This window comes from Hippopotamus amphibius, chromosome 10 (genome assembly GCF_030028045.1).
Source record: "Hippopotamus amphibius kiboko isolate mHipAmp2 chromosome 10, mHipAmp2.hap2, whole genome shotgun sequence".
Lineage (NCBI taxonomy): Eukaryota > Metazoa > Chordata > Mammalia > Artiodactyla > Hippopotamidae > Hippopotamus > Hippopotamus amphibius.
In genome coordinates this window covers 108,659,979-108,674,553 of record NC_080195.1, presented here as the reverse complement: position 1 = coordinate 108,674,553, position 14,575 = coordinate 108,659,979, and the positions used below count along the sequence as shown (strand labels likewise).

At 47.5% G+C, this 14,575-nt stretch overlaps 1 protein-coding gene and 1 long non-coding RNA gene across 2 annotated transcripts; one reads left to right on the top strand and one right to left on the bottom strand.

Moving 5' to 3' along the window:
• Positions 1 to 309: 309 nt before the first annotated feature.
• LOC130830120 (uncharacterized) lies at positions 310 to 2,895 on the top strand. The gene is made up of 3 exons (XR_009047730.1): positions 310 to 705; positions 832 to 993; positions 1,317 to 2,895. It is a non-coding gene; the product is annotated as an uncharacterized LOC130830120 (long non-coding RNA).
• A 3,502-nt stretch (positions 2,896 to 6,397) lies between these two features.
• On the bottom strand, positions 6,398 to 12,704 carry CBR3 (carbonyl reductase 3). Its single transcript, XM_057697088.1, has 3 exons — positions 12,229 to 12,704; positions 10,617 to 10,724; positions 6,398 to 6,883 (listed from the first exon to the last, which is right to left on the bottom strand). Exons 1-3 carry the CDS (start codon positions 12,515 to 12,517, stop codon positions 6,447 to 6,449), a joined length of 834 nt encoding a protein of 277 aa, XP_057553071.1. The 5' UTR covers positions 12,518 to 12,704; the 3' UTR covers positions 6,398 to 6,446.
• Positions 12,705 to 14,575: the final 1,871 nt, after the last annotated feature.

Here is a 14,575-nt window from a genome sequence, read left to right as displayed (position 1 = left end):
CGGGGCCTAAAAGGGCTGGGCCGGGAGGCGGGCCCTCAGAGCATAGGGGGCGGGGCCAAGGAGGGGCTCCTCTGCGGACTGGGAGAGGCAGGGCTGGGAGGCGGGCTCTCCGCGCGTGGGGGCGGGGCGAAGGGAGAGCCCCTGGTGCGTGGGGCAGGGCCGAAGGCGTTTCCTCGACCCTCGGGGCAGGGCCCGGAAGGCGGTCCCTTGACTTGGGGGGCGGGGCAAGGAGGCGGTACCTCGGCAGGCGGGGCGCGTCCCGAGGGCGGGTCCTCAGTGCGCGGGGGCGGGGCCTGAGCGCAGAGTCCGAGGCGCCCGGCTCCCCACCCCAAGTCTCCCGCGGGCTCCTGGCGGTGGACGCCGCTCTCAGCCGGAACAGCTAGCTCCAGTCCACGCTGCGGGTCTGCTCCTGGGGAGGCCTAGCATAGGTGGGGGGGTGTCCAGCCCCTTACCTGGGCCTTCCCCAGACACACCCAAGTGGAAGGGGACCTCGGCCAGTGAATCAGCCGGCCCAAGGAGGGGTTTGGAGTTACAGACGAGGAGAACCGTTGGACCCGAGAGAGGTGGGGTTCAGGGCACGCGGCCCTCGGGGAGGAAGCGAAATGAACCCTGCTATACACACTTGGGCCGCTGGAGGTTTGGCGACCCTGTTAAGGTGTGCCTGTCCCACAGGCCGCACTCTTCCGACCCTTGGCATCAGAGAAGGTGAGGTAGATAATTCCTGGAATGAGCTTCCTTATGTGGGCTCTGGCTCAGAAAGGAGGCCTCACATCAAGCCTAACGAGCACTAATATTTCCAGATAAACTCTAACCCCTTCCTGTCATCCTCAGGAGCCTTCGAACTTGGACAGTCCAGGCCCACCCAGCCTGGCCTGACAGCTGCAGAGCAAGAAGCACCTGATGACGGGACTCAGGCAGAGTTCACCTGAGCATCCTGATGGCGCCAGCTCGGCCCCCAGCCAACCAGAGCAGTGCCACCTGTTGATTGAGGAGGTGATTTCTGTGGAGGCCTCTAACAATTTAACCCCTCACGGTTCCCTGGGAATTTTCAGATCCAGTCTGGGGCTCATAAATGCTAGGCCATCCATGAAAGAGTTTGGGGGTGGGGGGTGGGAGTGGGGAGCCCATGAACACGTTGAAATTGTGTAGAATAATTTGTGTTTATGTATGTTTCTGAAGAAAGAGTATAGAGTTTTTATCAGATTCTCAAGGGGATCTATCACCTCCCTCGAACACCAAGAATATTTTAATGGTTTGGGGTGCTTGACCTCTGCCCAGCCAGGCTTCTGATTCTGATTCCATCTCTATCCATTTAGCATGTACCGAGAGCCCTAGATGTAAATCCTCTAATGGTCAATTCTAAGAATGGTCTTAAAGTAAAAACAGAAGAAAAGTAAAGGATTGAGCATTTGGCAAGACAAAGAATTTCACGAACATTGATTTCCTAATGAAGATGTGATAGACTCCATTTTTACAAAAACAAAATTGACAAACAGGTAAGCTTCTTTTTCTTTTTCTTTTTTTAAATTTATTTTTTATTTTTAATTTTTTTTTTTTTGGTTTCTCAAGTCTTAGCCATGCTCCACACTGTATTGAACTAACAGAGACAAAAGAACTACTTATACCCATCATTAAGAAGAATCAGTTTGTGCCAAAACCACCATGTACAACTTTGTCCTGTTGCATTTATATGAAATAATACATATGCCTTGTAGTTAGGTCACCTAGGTCTAAAGAATGCCGGGTGTGTGGGAGATTAATTTAAATTAACTTTGACGAATAAGGGTAGTGTAACCCCTTGAAAGAAGAACTCCATTTATAATCAGGATTGATGGTAAATGTGCCCCACTAAGATTTGAAAGTTTATTCTTAAAAGGATCTGTTTACTTGGGTTACCTTGTCTTGTCACCCTTGATCTACCGAGCTGTGTTCATCTGTTTAAGACATGTGAATAGTGTAGGTTCCTTGCATAATAATACCCGAATTAGGGCACTTCAGATGTAATTTAAATCAGAACTTTACCCCATTTGACAATAAAGAAGTCACTATAAATCAAGGAAATGATGTTCTCTGGATCAGGCTGGCCCACTTATTAGGAAGATTGGGCAGGGAAATGCATTCTGAGTTTCCATGTGCAGGCACTGGTGACTCTCTAAGCCTGTCTCTTCTCCCCCATCTGGGTAGAAGTCTTGCGTAGTTCAGGAGTTGATGCTGTGCCCACTTTGTGGTTGACTTGCAGTAACAAGCAAACCTTTGTCAGGGTCCTCATTATTACCTGTTTCATCTTCACTGCATCACTGTTCAGGTTCTTGGGCTGTCACAATCCTGTTACAGTTCAGTAGGTGAGGGTGAAATCTACAGGCCAGGTCTAAAGCTGATGCTGTGTTTGGGTTTCCCACGGGTGTCAACTTAGAAAAGTGTATCACAGAGAAGCTGATGTGGATGGGATCTCTGGCTCCATTTGGTGCCTGAAAACACATTGTATGAGATAATCTATTTAAAATATTGCCACTTTAGGGAGTTCCCTGGTGAGCCAGTGCTTAGGACGCCACACTTCCACTGCAGAGGGCGTGGGTTTAGTCCCTGGTTGGGGAACTAAGATCCCACATGCCCCACGGAGCGGCCAAAAAAAATAAACAAAAAATAAAATATGCCACTTTAAAACTGTATTTCGGGAACTCTCTGGTGGTCCAGTGGTTGAGTGGTTGAGACTTCACCTTCCAGTGCATGGCAGGGGGTGGGGGGTGGGCGGCTCAGGTTGAATCCCTGGTTGGGGAGCTGGGATCCCACATGCCTTGGGGCACAAAAAACCAAAACATAAAACAGAAGCAATATTGTAACAAATTCAATAAAGACTTTAAAAAAAAAAAACACCTTATTTCATGTATCTACTTTATGGAAGAGTTCACACAGAGGCTGGTTTGGGGATCTAATAGCCACATGGCTTGCAAATCCCTTAGATTCGACATATCATCTCCCTTAATTTTTTTTTTTTTACAAATTTATGTATTTATTGGCTGCATTGGGTCTGTTGCTGCACACGGGCTTTCTCTAGTTGTAAAGAGTGGTGGCAAATCTTCATCGTAGTGCGCAGTCTCCTCATTGCGGTGGCTTCTCTTGTTGCGGAGCTCGGGCTCTAGGTGCGTGGGCTTTAGTAGTTGTGGCATACGCACTCAATAGTTGTGGCTCACGGGCTCTAGAGCGCAGGCTCAGTAGTTGTGGCCCACAGGCTTAATTGCTCTGTAGCATGCGGGATCTTCTTGGAGCAGGGATCAAACCCGTGTCCTCTGCATTGGCAGGCGGATTCTTAACCACTGCACCACCTAGGAAGTCCCTCCCTTAATTTTTACACCAAGGGAGTTGCCCGTGGTCTTTAGATACAGTGAGGCTGGATGTACCAAGTGCTAGGTACCAAGGAATTTTGCTGTCAGACAGTCCTGGATACAATTCTGACTCTTGACTCTTAGCTGTGTGATCTTGGGTAAGTTAATCAGCCTCTCCAAGCCTTTATTTCCTCACTTGGAAAATACATTAATAACTACCTCAGAGGACTGCTGTGAGAATTATGTAAAACAACGTTGAGAAAGAAACTAAGCATGACATATGGACTAGTATGCCGTGGGTTCCCAATTCATGATTTTTTTCCCTTCTGATTCCAAGCCTTTTTTTTTTTCCATTGCAGCATACTATGAAATGTTTTCATGCACTTCTATTAGTTAGACTCCTTTGGTTGCAAGCAACAGTAAGCCACTTCAAACCAGCTTAAGGAAAAGGGAGACTTCTTTTAAGGATACAAGAGTTGCTTGGAGCATCTCTTAGAACACGAAGCTGGGGAATGGATGCCAGTGGGGGAGGAGGGGCTTCTCTCTTTGGGCCACTCTAGCTGTTCTTCTTGAGAGTCAGTTGCCTCCTTCTCTGGCTATGCCCGGCTCCCTCTGCTCCTTAGACCACACGGGGTGGGGCATGGCCACTCACAGTAGTAGCTCTGAGCATGCCCTGATCCTGCCCAGCTAGTCCTGCTCTTCAGAGGAGGGGTCTACAGCTGGAGCCGTCAGCAGAGGCTAGCAGGACAGAGTCACCTTGCAGCTGCAAACATGGGGAACAAGCAGGGGGAGTGGGGCCAGGAGGTAATTCTTGAGAAGAGGGTGCTAGCAGACCATCCAATAAGAGCCCCCCCATGACCTTTCCATGAAAATGAGAAATGCCATTCTGATAAGCAGTTTACAATTAGGGGTCTTCTAAGTGGGCTACATGTGGATCCAAAAAATGTCAAGGTGGGATATGGCTAGAGACAAAAAGGGGAGAAGGGATGAAAGGGATTGGCCTGTTTCCTCATGCATTTCCTGTCTGTGACGCCATCCATGGTCCCTGTGCTTCTGCCCATCATTGGCAGCAGTCTGGGAGCTGCCTGCAGAAGCCTAGAGTATGAAAGATATTCAGGAAACATCAAAAGCCATTAAAATGCTTTTAGAACCAGGCAAAAAGTCATTAAAATGTTTTAGGAGCTGTGGTCTGAGACGAATATACTGGATTTAATCAGGCAATGTAGAGATGGCTAGAGGAAGTGAAATGCAGTCTGGGTGGGATTCAGACTTCCCTCCACCCAAAGTGGATAGAAAAGGGATGTGAGGGTTGTGAGAGCTGAACAGGCCAGGGGGCCATTGCAAGTCCAAAAGTCGAGAATAATAAATACCTTGAACCCTGTCATGGACCAGAAATACCTGTATCACCTGTGTAGTCCTGGTCCTCCACAGAAATGAAACCTTGAGCACTTACATGCTTTACTGATCTCCAAATGGAAAACACCACTACCCCTTATTTCTGCAATGCTCTTGTCAGGAGATATGTGACACTTGTGGTCAGAATCAAGCAACAACATTGCTGTTTCCCACTGTGAACAGCCCATCATAAACTTGGTAAATTTGTGGTTTCTTTCCTTTATATTTTGTCCGTTGTGCACCTGTTGCATTTTTGTTGTTTGGTGTCAACTGTAAGTTGGCGCTTGCCATGGGCACCTGCCATCTGCCTCTACTACAAGGATTAAATCACACGTGCTGCTGCAGCTGCTGACCTTCCACATCCCCTGAAGGGAATTCAGGGTGGAGACCAGGAATGAGGTACTCTGTGCTTTGGAAAATTGGGCCAGACGGAACAGGTCCTCAGATAGTTAGATGTTCTCAGGAGTTGATTTGATGAGCCCAACACTTGCATCTCCTCATCTCTAGAAGAGCACTAAATCCCTACATGGTGACGCCTGCTCCTCGTGACTCGCAGAAACCCCCCTACAAAAAAATGTGTTTGATTGCATGTACTCCTCCTTTACCAAGAATACATGTATCCTAATCTTGCCCCCTGCCTCTTTGGAACAGTTTCCTGGGATGCTGTCTCCTGGGCTGCAGTCCTCATCTTGCCCCAAATAAACTCAACTCACAGCTCTCACGTTGTGCATTTTTTTTAGTCAACATTGGCTACCCATTCCTTCTGAAGTCTTGACTCCCTTGCAAACTTTCTTTGCAAATATATTTCTTGTCTTTTGTAAGATCCTTTTGTTGCTGAGTCTTTTTCTCTACAGGGTATAACCAGAACCCAGGAGGCTAGTTGCAAAACCAATCCCATTTGAAAGGAGTGGAGTTGACTGTTTTCAGAGACCATAAAAGGGGCTCAGGGACGCATCCAGAGAATCACCCTGGACTATCACAGGGCAGCAGAATAGGTTAAGGAGAAAACATCTGCATGTGTCAGAACAAAGAAATAGTCTGGACACGGTTGCCCAGGCATGAACCAGATGAAAAGAGTGGCAGGGCAACCTTGCAAACATTCTGGGAAGAACGCAGAATGCAAAACCCAAGTGGAAAACCCATTATGGAAGAAACCATAACCCAACAAAATAAGGATATTCCTCCTGAGTCCTTCCAGCCATACAACTTCATAAGTGTAAGAACCAATTTCAATGTACTCACATATAGGAAAACAGAATGAGACATAGAGCAGGGCTGCAGAACTAAGGAAACAGGATAAATCCTCATCCTTATAGAGCTGACAACCCAGAAACAGCAGGGGACAGCCGGAACATGGCTGGGACCCGCTCTGCAGCCCTGGGACCTCTCAGGAGACTAGGGGTTCTCTAACTGCCATCCTAATACCAGCAGTACCTGGGATCTTGGGCCCACCCTTGGACCCCAATTCTGGGCAATGGTTTAACACACCTTCCAGGTGATTCTAATGTCTTCTAATATTTGAGAACCACTGGACTAGGTTCATCTCCTTCTCAGGGTAGAGCTTGGGCAGAACAAAATCACTGAGTTCGATTCCAGAACCAAACACCTTCTCACAGCGAGATTCCTATGATGCTCCCCAAGGACAGAAGCAGACCTCGGACGACAGCACCGGAATTCGATCATTCATTCTCCGAACGTTTATTAAGCCTCAAGCGCCAAAGCAGACATTCACCAGTTTTGGACAACTTTGTCACAGACTAGCTGGCCGTGAGGCTTGGTGGCATCTGGAGGCAGCAGGGCCAGGTACACAGGAGTCTCAGCCCCCTCCTCCACGGTCCTGGAGCCGTGAGCATCCCCCATGTCCGTCTTCACCCACCCGGGGCAGCACGCATTCAGCAGAATCCTGTCCGCTTTTCTCTTCTCGTCCAGATGCCGGGCCAGGATTCCTGATAAAACCGTGACCCCCAGTTTGGACACCCCATAAGCAGAGTCTGGCCAGCCCTCCCTCTCATGCACCTCATTTTTTGTATCCTCTATAAACTTTTTCATGAGGTCCACCAGGTCTTCCTCTGTGAGTGTCTCACATCGGAACTTCTCCTGCAAATCTTCGCTGCAATTTTCAAGGGCTTTGGAACCCTGTAAACTACTGATATTTACCACTCTGCCTGAAACAGAATAATAAAAATATGGAAACATGTCACAGAGAAACAATCATTGGTTGACTATTGACAAACATGTGATTGAGTCATGGGGCAGGTGTAATTGCTGATTTAAAAAATAACTCTAGAAGCCATTTTAAAAAACCTCCCAAAGGCATTCAAAAACGACTCAAGAAGGCACCAGTGGGTTGCCACCTTTTGTCCCTTATTCTCCCAAAAGGAAGAACACATTTCTGTCAATAACAGAGGCTAAAGAGCAGTGATTCATCATTAGGTGAGCAGGAGGTAGGTCTGTAGTAGAATCAACAGGTAGTTTTACAAAACATCCCCTCCCCCGCCCCCACCCCCCCAACACACATACACTCCAGGGGTTTGTGAACCTGCTTTCCCAGAGACGGCAGCCTCACCCGTAGGTTAGAGCTCTCTATCAGTGTGCATGATTTCCTAGGACCGTGCGGCTACCTCTGTATCCCTGAGTGCCAAAATCAGGGTCAAGCAATCCCTTGCTGATGACCTTGTCTATCCTTCATGGTGGATACTTTTACACGTGGAATGGGTTGATTCTCCATCCTGGTTTTGATTTCATTGCCTTCTTTAGCCCATAGTTAACAAATAAATATAATTAGTTAATGAGTTAATCTTATTAGCAATGATTCACAGCTACTAAAAAGACAGTTCTTTTCATAAAATAAAACATGCAGGCTGGAAACTAGAAAACAATTAGAAGCATTGGTGGGAATCCCAACACCAGTAAATGTGTGAATTTACACATTTTGTCCAACATCAAAATGAACCAAATTTGGGGGGTTCTTTTCTTACATATTGTCGTGAATCTATATTCTCTGCATCCAACAGGAAAACTGGATTTTATTTCATTTTCAGAGCGGCATTCGCCACAGGTACACATTTGTGGGGTGGGGTGTGTGCATGCTGGGAGATCCCAGCCCCACAAGGAGATGCCCTCACTCTGTTCTTGTACATAAGCATCTCACATAGACCCCAGGGACCCCAGACTCTTCAGTTTTTTTCTTTCCTTCCTTCCTTCCTTCTCTCTCTCTCTGGTAATAACATATTTCTTTCCCAACTTTTAACTTCGAAAAACTTTGTAACCTACAGAGAAGTTGCAAGAATAGTTTAATAAACACCCACATACCCTTCAGCTGAGTTCATGGATTGTTAACATTTTGCCACATTTGTTGTCTCCCTCTCTCCTAATTGTAGACAAATACCATGAACCTTTACCTTAAAACACTGTAGCAGATACACATAAGGGCATTCCCTTCCATAACTGCAAATGTGGTCACATTTATCGTGGAAACAACGCTATGAACTAAACTAGAGGCCGTATTCAAATGTCCCCAATTGTCTCCATCATCTTCCTTTATAGGTTTTCTGTTCGTTTTTACCCAGGGTCCTATGTGGGATCGTGGAAATTGCATTTAGTTGTGGTATCTCTTTAGTCTGTTTAGACGAGCAGCTGACAGTGATCTGTTTAAAGACTCTAAGCCATTATTTATAGTTTTTCTGCCAGTTTCGTTTGGATTGGCATTTTTTTTTTTTTTTAAATGGGTAGATTCACTTCAACATTTTGGCCAGGAATCCTGCTTTGCTGAAATTATGTTCTTCATTACTTGCTAAGCAGCTTTGTTCTCAAACAAAGCAGCTTGGCTGCTACAAGGAATTAAATTCAAACAGGAACGGAGGAAAGAAAAGAAAAACAATTAGAAGAGCTACTCTATGCTTTCAGTGGAAATAAAATACCTCCTAAGAGGAAAAGGTGTCCTCTTTGATCTCAGGGCACGCCCCTGGGGGAGAGGTCAAGGGATGACAGCTAATTGGGTCCAATCAGCCCTGAGAAGGGCTGAGCCCACACGGTCACCACCACTCTTTGCTGAGGTCCCGGTGGCCCCTCGGGTCTGGAAACAACCCCTACTGTATTCTGGAAACAATGGGCAAGTAGCTCCCCCTAGTGGCTCAACGGTTGCTTAACCTCTTCACTCAATCTTGAATCAATAAGCAAGTGGGATAACTTTCTTTAAAGTGTTATTATAAAGCTAAAGAGTGGCTTTTAAATCAGTTTTGAATGGGGAGAAAGTGATTCCCTACAAACCAAGGGGGCAGTGATGCTCAGGGTTTTGCCCCCCAGGTAAACGTGAGGTTTATTGAAAAGTCACAATTATTCTCAATGTGTTAAAAGCCAAAGATTCCCACTTTGGGAATTACTATTACAGAAAACTGGTTAAAGACAGTGATTCACCAGCACTGGGTTGGTTCTTGAGCCCCACCCACCCTCCCTAAAGCCTTCTTTTATCTTTCAAAATAGCTTGGTTCACAATCTTTTGGTGCTATAATCCTTCCCCTATTAGAGCTAATTATCCTGGTTTGATTGAGGCGTGAATCAGGAAACCTGGCTGTATTTACTTCTCTGGGGCTCAGTTCCCTTCTCTATAAAGTGAAGATGTGTGGGAATGTAAGTTTTTTTCAATACCTTGCAGCTTTCAAATTCTATGGTTTTAAAATCCATAGGAAGATGACTTCATGATACTTGGTAAAAGACACAGCTACAATGGAATACTATGCAGCTGTAAAAAAGAATGAGCCCCAGATATAGTAAATGAAGAAAGCAAGGTGGCAAACATTATACTTAATGTCTTTTTTTTTGTAAAAAGGGAAGCAAAAATATCAGTATATATCCATTTATTTTTGCTTAGATTTGCATTTAAAAATTCCATCCCCTTGACCCTGGACACTCACCAACTCCATGCTCGTGGACCCAAGGCTTCTACCCATGAGCTTTCTATGGTCCATCCCACTAAGAAACCAGTAAAAGAGAATCACCTGTGGAGGCTGGCAATGGGCAGAGTCCCCCACTGGACTCTGTGCTCCATAGACAGGACTGTCTGTGCCCACAACCCTCACCACTATATCCCTGGCTCCAGAGTAATGCCTGGGTTATGGTAGGCACTCAATAATGTTTGTGGAAAAAGTAATAAAAGTTATTTATTTATTGATACCTGAAAGTGTGGGCAAGATATTTCCTAATAAAGAAAAGTTTATCTTGGATATTCTGAATCAGTTTGGCAAAGGTTGGTACAAGAAGAAAGGAACACAGGAAAATTCATAATAATGTGAGAACAGACCCTTTCCCTAGGGCCCAGGTGAGCTGGGTGAGGCCCCATCACCTTGGGGGGCTGAGAAGGACCCACTGAAGTTGCTCAAAGGCAAGAGGCCTTTGGGGACTTGCAACACCTTATCCTTCTAGGGTTGAGTTCATGACTTGGGTCCCAAGAGCATCGCCATGTATAGTACATATCTTTCTTTTTTGGGGGTGGGGGAGAGGATGAACTTTTCATCAGTGTTGACATGACAACTGGGTAGCCATTTGGAAAGCAGTACATTCAGATCCATCTGCTTCCTACACAAGGATAAACTTCAAATGAATCAGGTAGCTAAACATACATGTATGTATACACGCCTAAGTGCATTCGTGCCTACATACATACAAACATATGTTCTGAAGGAAAGGTGAATGAATTCTTCCATAAACTAGGTATGGGGTATACGTATCTTTCAATAAAGCTGAAATGTTCAGGTGAGGTGCCAGATACTATGAGAAAATGCAGCTTGCTATTACCCCCCACTACAGAGAAATAGCACCCGTGGGTGATTCCTGGGGGACAGCCCTCATGGCTCACGCCTTGCAGAGGGGAGGCAGCTTAGTCCACAAAGCTAGACTTACCATGAGGTTTCACTATCGGCAGTAATTCGCTGCAGACGTTTCTCGTGGCAAAAAAGTTTGTCTTCAGTGTCATCTCAGCTTGAATGTCAAGCGGCGTGGGGTCATCAACTTTCAAAAAGAGAAGGAAACAAAGTCACGTATTTCTTTCTGAAATTCACAAGACAAAGTGGATCTTATCTCTAATTAAAGATAAAACAAGCTAACTTTAAAACAATTTTTCAGCCACGAGGTCAGTGGTTCTCAAACTTCGAGCGTGTATCTGAAGCACCTGCGGGGCCTGTTAGAACACGACTTTCTGGGCCCCGCTCCCAGAGTTTGGGATTGAGAAGGTCCGGGGTGGGGCTCGGGAATTTGCATTTCTAACCAGTTCTCAGGTGATGCTATAGCCACGGGTCTGTGAGCCACACTTTGAGCAGCAGTGATCAAAGTTCTCAATCTTGAATGGGCATAGGAGGCACCTGGGGATCCTGTTAAAATGCAGATTATAATTCAGCAGGTGTGGGGGCGGGGCTGGAGATTCTGCGAGTCCAGCGAGTGCCCAGGGTCGCAGGTGCTGCTGGCCGACTGCCCACACTCTGAGCGGCAAGAGCTTCCAGCTGAGATCAGCGTGCCTCCGTGTGTCGTCCAGGAAGCCGGGTTACTCTCCACCCATTCCCCAGCCGTTCGGCTCCAGGGGGTGTCAGCCACCCCCCGCCTGCGCTCCCAGAAAGCCCGCAGACCGTGTTGCAGGTGCGGGTGCACGGCGCTGCCTAGTGCAGCAGGCCGAGGGGATGAAGACTTACGCTTCACAATGCCTTGTTTTCCTCCGCTCGGCCTCTTAGATTTCTCTTCCCCACTAGGTTGTGAGGCTGGCCTGTTTATTTCTACCCGCAGCGCATAGCAGATCAATAACTTTCTTATTCGAATAATAGGGTAAGTAATCTCCTTGACCTCCGCCCCCACTCCCCCACCCCCAACCCCCGGCCCCAAAGGAAGATGCTATATAAACCACGCTTATATGTTTGATAACAAACATAGCTTCCTTGGGGGTGGGAACCACGCTTGCTTCCTTTTTGCCAGAGCCTATCAAAGCTCTCCATTAAACAGACTCGAGTCCACTGGCGTGCAAGTGCGCGCTAATCATGCCTCCGAGAGTCACTTCCTGTCCCGAGCAGATGCCTCCTGGTATCTATGAATGCACCCTTTCAAGGAAAGCGAAAGCCCAATGTGAGCTTGCAGACCCTTCGCAGAGAAAATGTTTCTTGCATTAGAAAGCTGATGAGGTTAGCAGGGCGTGGTCCACTCCCAGGAGACCGATTCTCTTGCAAACCTCAGCAGCTGTCGGTTCTGGGAGGGTCCTGAGCTGAGCACGGGCGCTCACAGGCCCGCACAGGCCGGCGGGCGGGCGGGGCTCGCTGTGCCCGGCACCCGGGCGGCTCTTGAGCTAAACGAACCGCTCCCGCGACTCTGTGGGAAGTGAGAACCAGCCGTGGGAGGCGAGAGCTGAGCTCATCCGGAGGGGCGGGCGCTGCCTTTCCAGATAACTCAAGTGGAAGGGATTGGGGTCGGGGCGCCTGCGGCTCCTTGTCTCCAACCCCCGGAGAGCCCGGGGACCACCCAACCCAACACCTACTCTTGAAGGCGATGCCCGCATTGTTGACCAGCACGTTGAGGCCCCCGTACTCCTTGCGCAGGAAGTCGCGCAGGGCGCGGATGCTCTGCAGGTCGTCGATGTCCAGCTGGTGGAAGCGCGGGCTCAGGCCCTCGGCCTGCAGCTGCTGCACGGCCGCCCGGCCCCGCGCAGTGTCCCGAGCGGTGAGCACCACGTCCCCCGAGAACTGCCGGCACAGGTCGCGGGCAATGGCGAAGCCGATGCCCCTGTTGGCCCCGGTGACCAGCGCCACGCGGGTGTAGGACGACATGGCCGGGTGCGGGGCGCGCGAGGCCCTTGGGTGGAGAGCGCACGGGGCGGTGGGCCACCGGGCGGCGCGAGCTGCGGAGGCCCGGCCACAGTCAGCGAAGCCAGGAAGAACTGTGTTCTAGGATCCAGCGCTGGGACTTGTAGAAAGCGAGGCTCCGGTCCTCGGTCCCTCCCCTCCGAGGAGGGGCCGTCTGTTCTGAAGGTTTCATAACGCCCCATTCCCGGGTCCGCCCCCTCCCCGCGATGCGCGCTCCTTTGATCCCGCCTCTGAGCCAAGCGATGGTCTGCGGGGTCAAGACATCATTCCTCTAAAGCAAAACCGGACGGTGACGGGTCCATAGGGTCTAGAGATTCCCTGCAGTTGGTTTGAAGAAACTATTGTTGGAGAACCCCCAAAGGAGAAAAACAAGTGCTGAGTAATTTTCTAGGGCGTGCGCCCATCATCCACTGCAAAATGAGGATGTTTGTTTTCTCCTTGACTACAGTGAAATTATTTTGAAACAGTAACTGCGTCTCAGGACACAGATCCCATTCCTTGCTTTAGAGAGACTCGAGAGGGAATGAGAGCAAAAACGTCCGAAGGCAGGTTTCCAGGTGCGGGCAGCATACCTAGCTCTGTGGGATTCCAGTGCGTCCCCACGTGGGAGAGGGTGTTTATGAAACGCATTGTGTGTGAAGCCTCTTCTAGGACTGTTTATAGTCATCTTACACCACCCCTATGCGTGCTAAGTGTGTGCGTTTTAGGTGTGTCCAGGGAGGATGCATACATGTATGTTTTCTCTCGGTGAGACCTGTGCCCACAAAGTTAACTGAAGATGAATCTCCAAAGCTGTGTGGGTGCGGACAAGCAGTTAGAACTCTCCCACCCACCTACTTGAGTGTAATCGGAGTGCATTTGATCCGAGTGTGTTTGGTTAGTGACTTTAGATTTATGGAGAGCTGCGATCTCATTCGGACTCAGCTCTTCCCAAGCACAGCTTGGCTGAGCTGCCTGTACTGTCACCTTGACTCCACTTTCTCCATCAAGTTGACAGGTGAGGTCAGGAAGGTGGACACCTGCTGTGGCTCAGCCAATATTTTCTTTTCCCCCCAAAGGTTATTTGTAACTCTGTTTTCAAGGTATAGTGCTATTCAGGTTTTCTGGTCCTTTTTGAGTGAGTTTCATTCATGTTTTTCAAAATATTCGTATATATCATCTAAGTTGTTGACTCCGATGTGAAGTCATTGATTATATGCCCTTAACAAGCCTTTTAATATCACTAGTGATGCCATTTCTCTCATTCCTGATATTGGTAATTTGTGTCTTTCATATCTTTTTCCTGATCTGCCTGGTTAGAACTATTTATTTATTTATTTACTTAAGGAAGAAGGTTTTGGTTTTGTTGATATTTTTCTCTTTTTTTCTGCTTATATTTTCTTTCTAACCTTTATTACCGTTCTTCTCAATTTGGGTTTATTTGATCTTTTTCTAGTTGGTTTGTGTTGTGGGTTGTTTGTTGTTGTTGTTGTTGTTATTGTTTTGTGGGGTTTTTAGTTTGTTTTCAACCATGGAAGCTGAGATCATTGATTTGGAATCTTTCTTCTTTTCTCCTATAGGCATAAAGGGCTATTAATTTCCCTTTAAGTGCTCTGTTAGTGGCATCCCATAAACACTGATATGTTGTGTTTTCAATTTCAGTCAGTTTAAAATATCTTCTAATTTACTTTTTGACATCTTCTTTGACCGAGGGTATTTAGAAGTATATTTTTTAGCTTCCAACTATTCGGGGATGTTCCAGATATCTTGCTGTTATTGATTTCTTAATTCTGTTGTCGTCAGAGAACATACTTTGTATGAGTTGAGTTCTTTTAAAAGCATTTTTAAAGCTGGGAGAGAGAGATGAAAGCATGTTTTGATGCAATAGTAATCATCTCAAAGAGAGGAAAAAATAGGTGGAGACAAAGGGAATAACTCAAGAACAGGATGTGTGGAAGGTGAGTGGAGATGGGCTCTAGGGCTCAGATGGGGGCTTGGCCTTGGGAGCAGGGCACCTCTCATAACAGGAAAGGCAGCGTGTGC

Excerpts from the sequence above, each read along its gene's own strand:
- CBR3 (XM_057697088.1), bottom strand. The coding sequence starts at position 12,517 with ATGTCGTCCTACACCCGCGTGGCGCTGGTCACCGGGGCCAACAGGGGC. Across the intron at positions 10,725-12,228 it reads TGCGGGCATCGCCTTCAAGA|TTGATGACCCCACGCCGCTT; the intron begins GTAGGTGTTGGG and ends TCTTTTTGAAAG. Across the intron at positions 6,884-10,616 it reads GCCGATAGTGAAACCTCATG|GCAGAGTGGTAAATATCAGT; the intron begins GTAAGTCTAGCT and ends ATTCTGTTTCAG.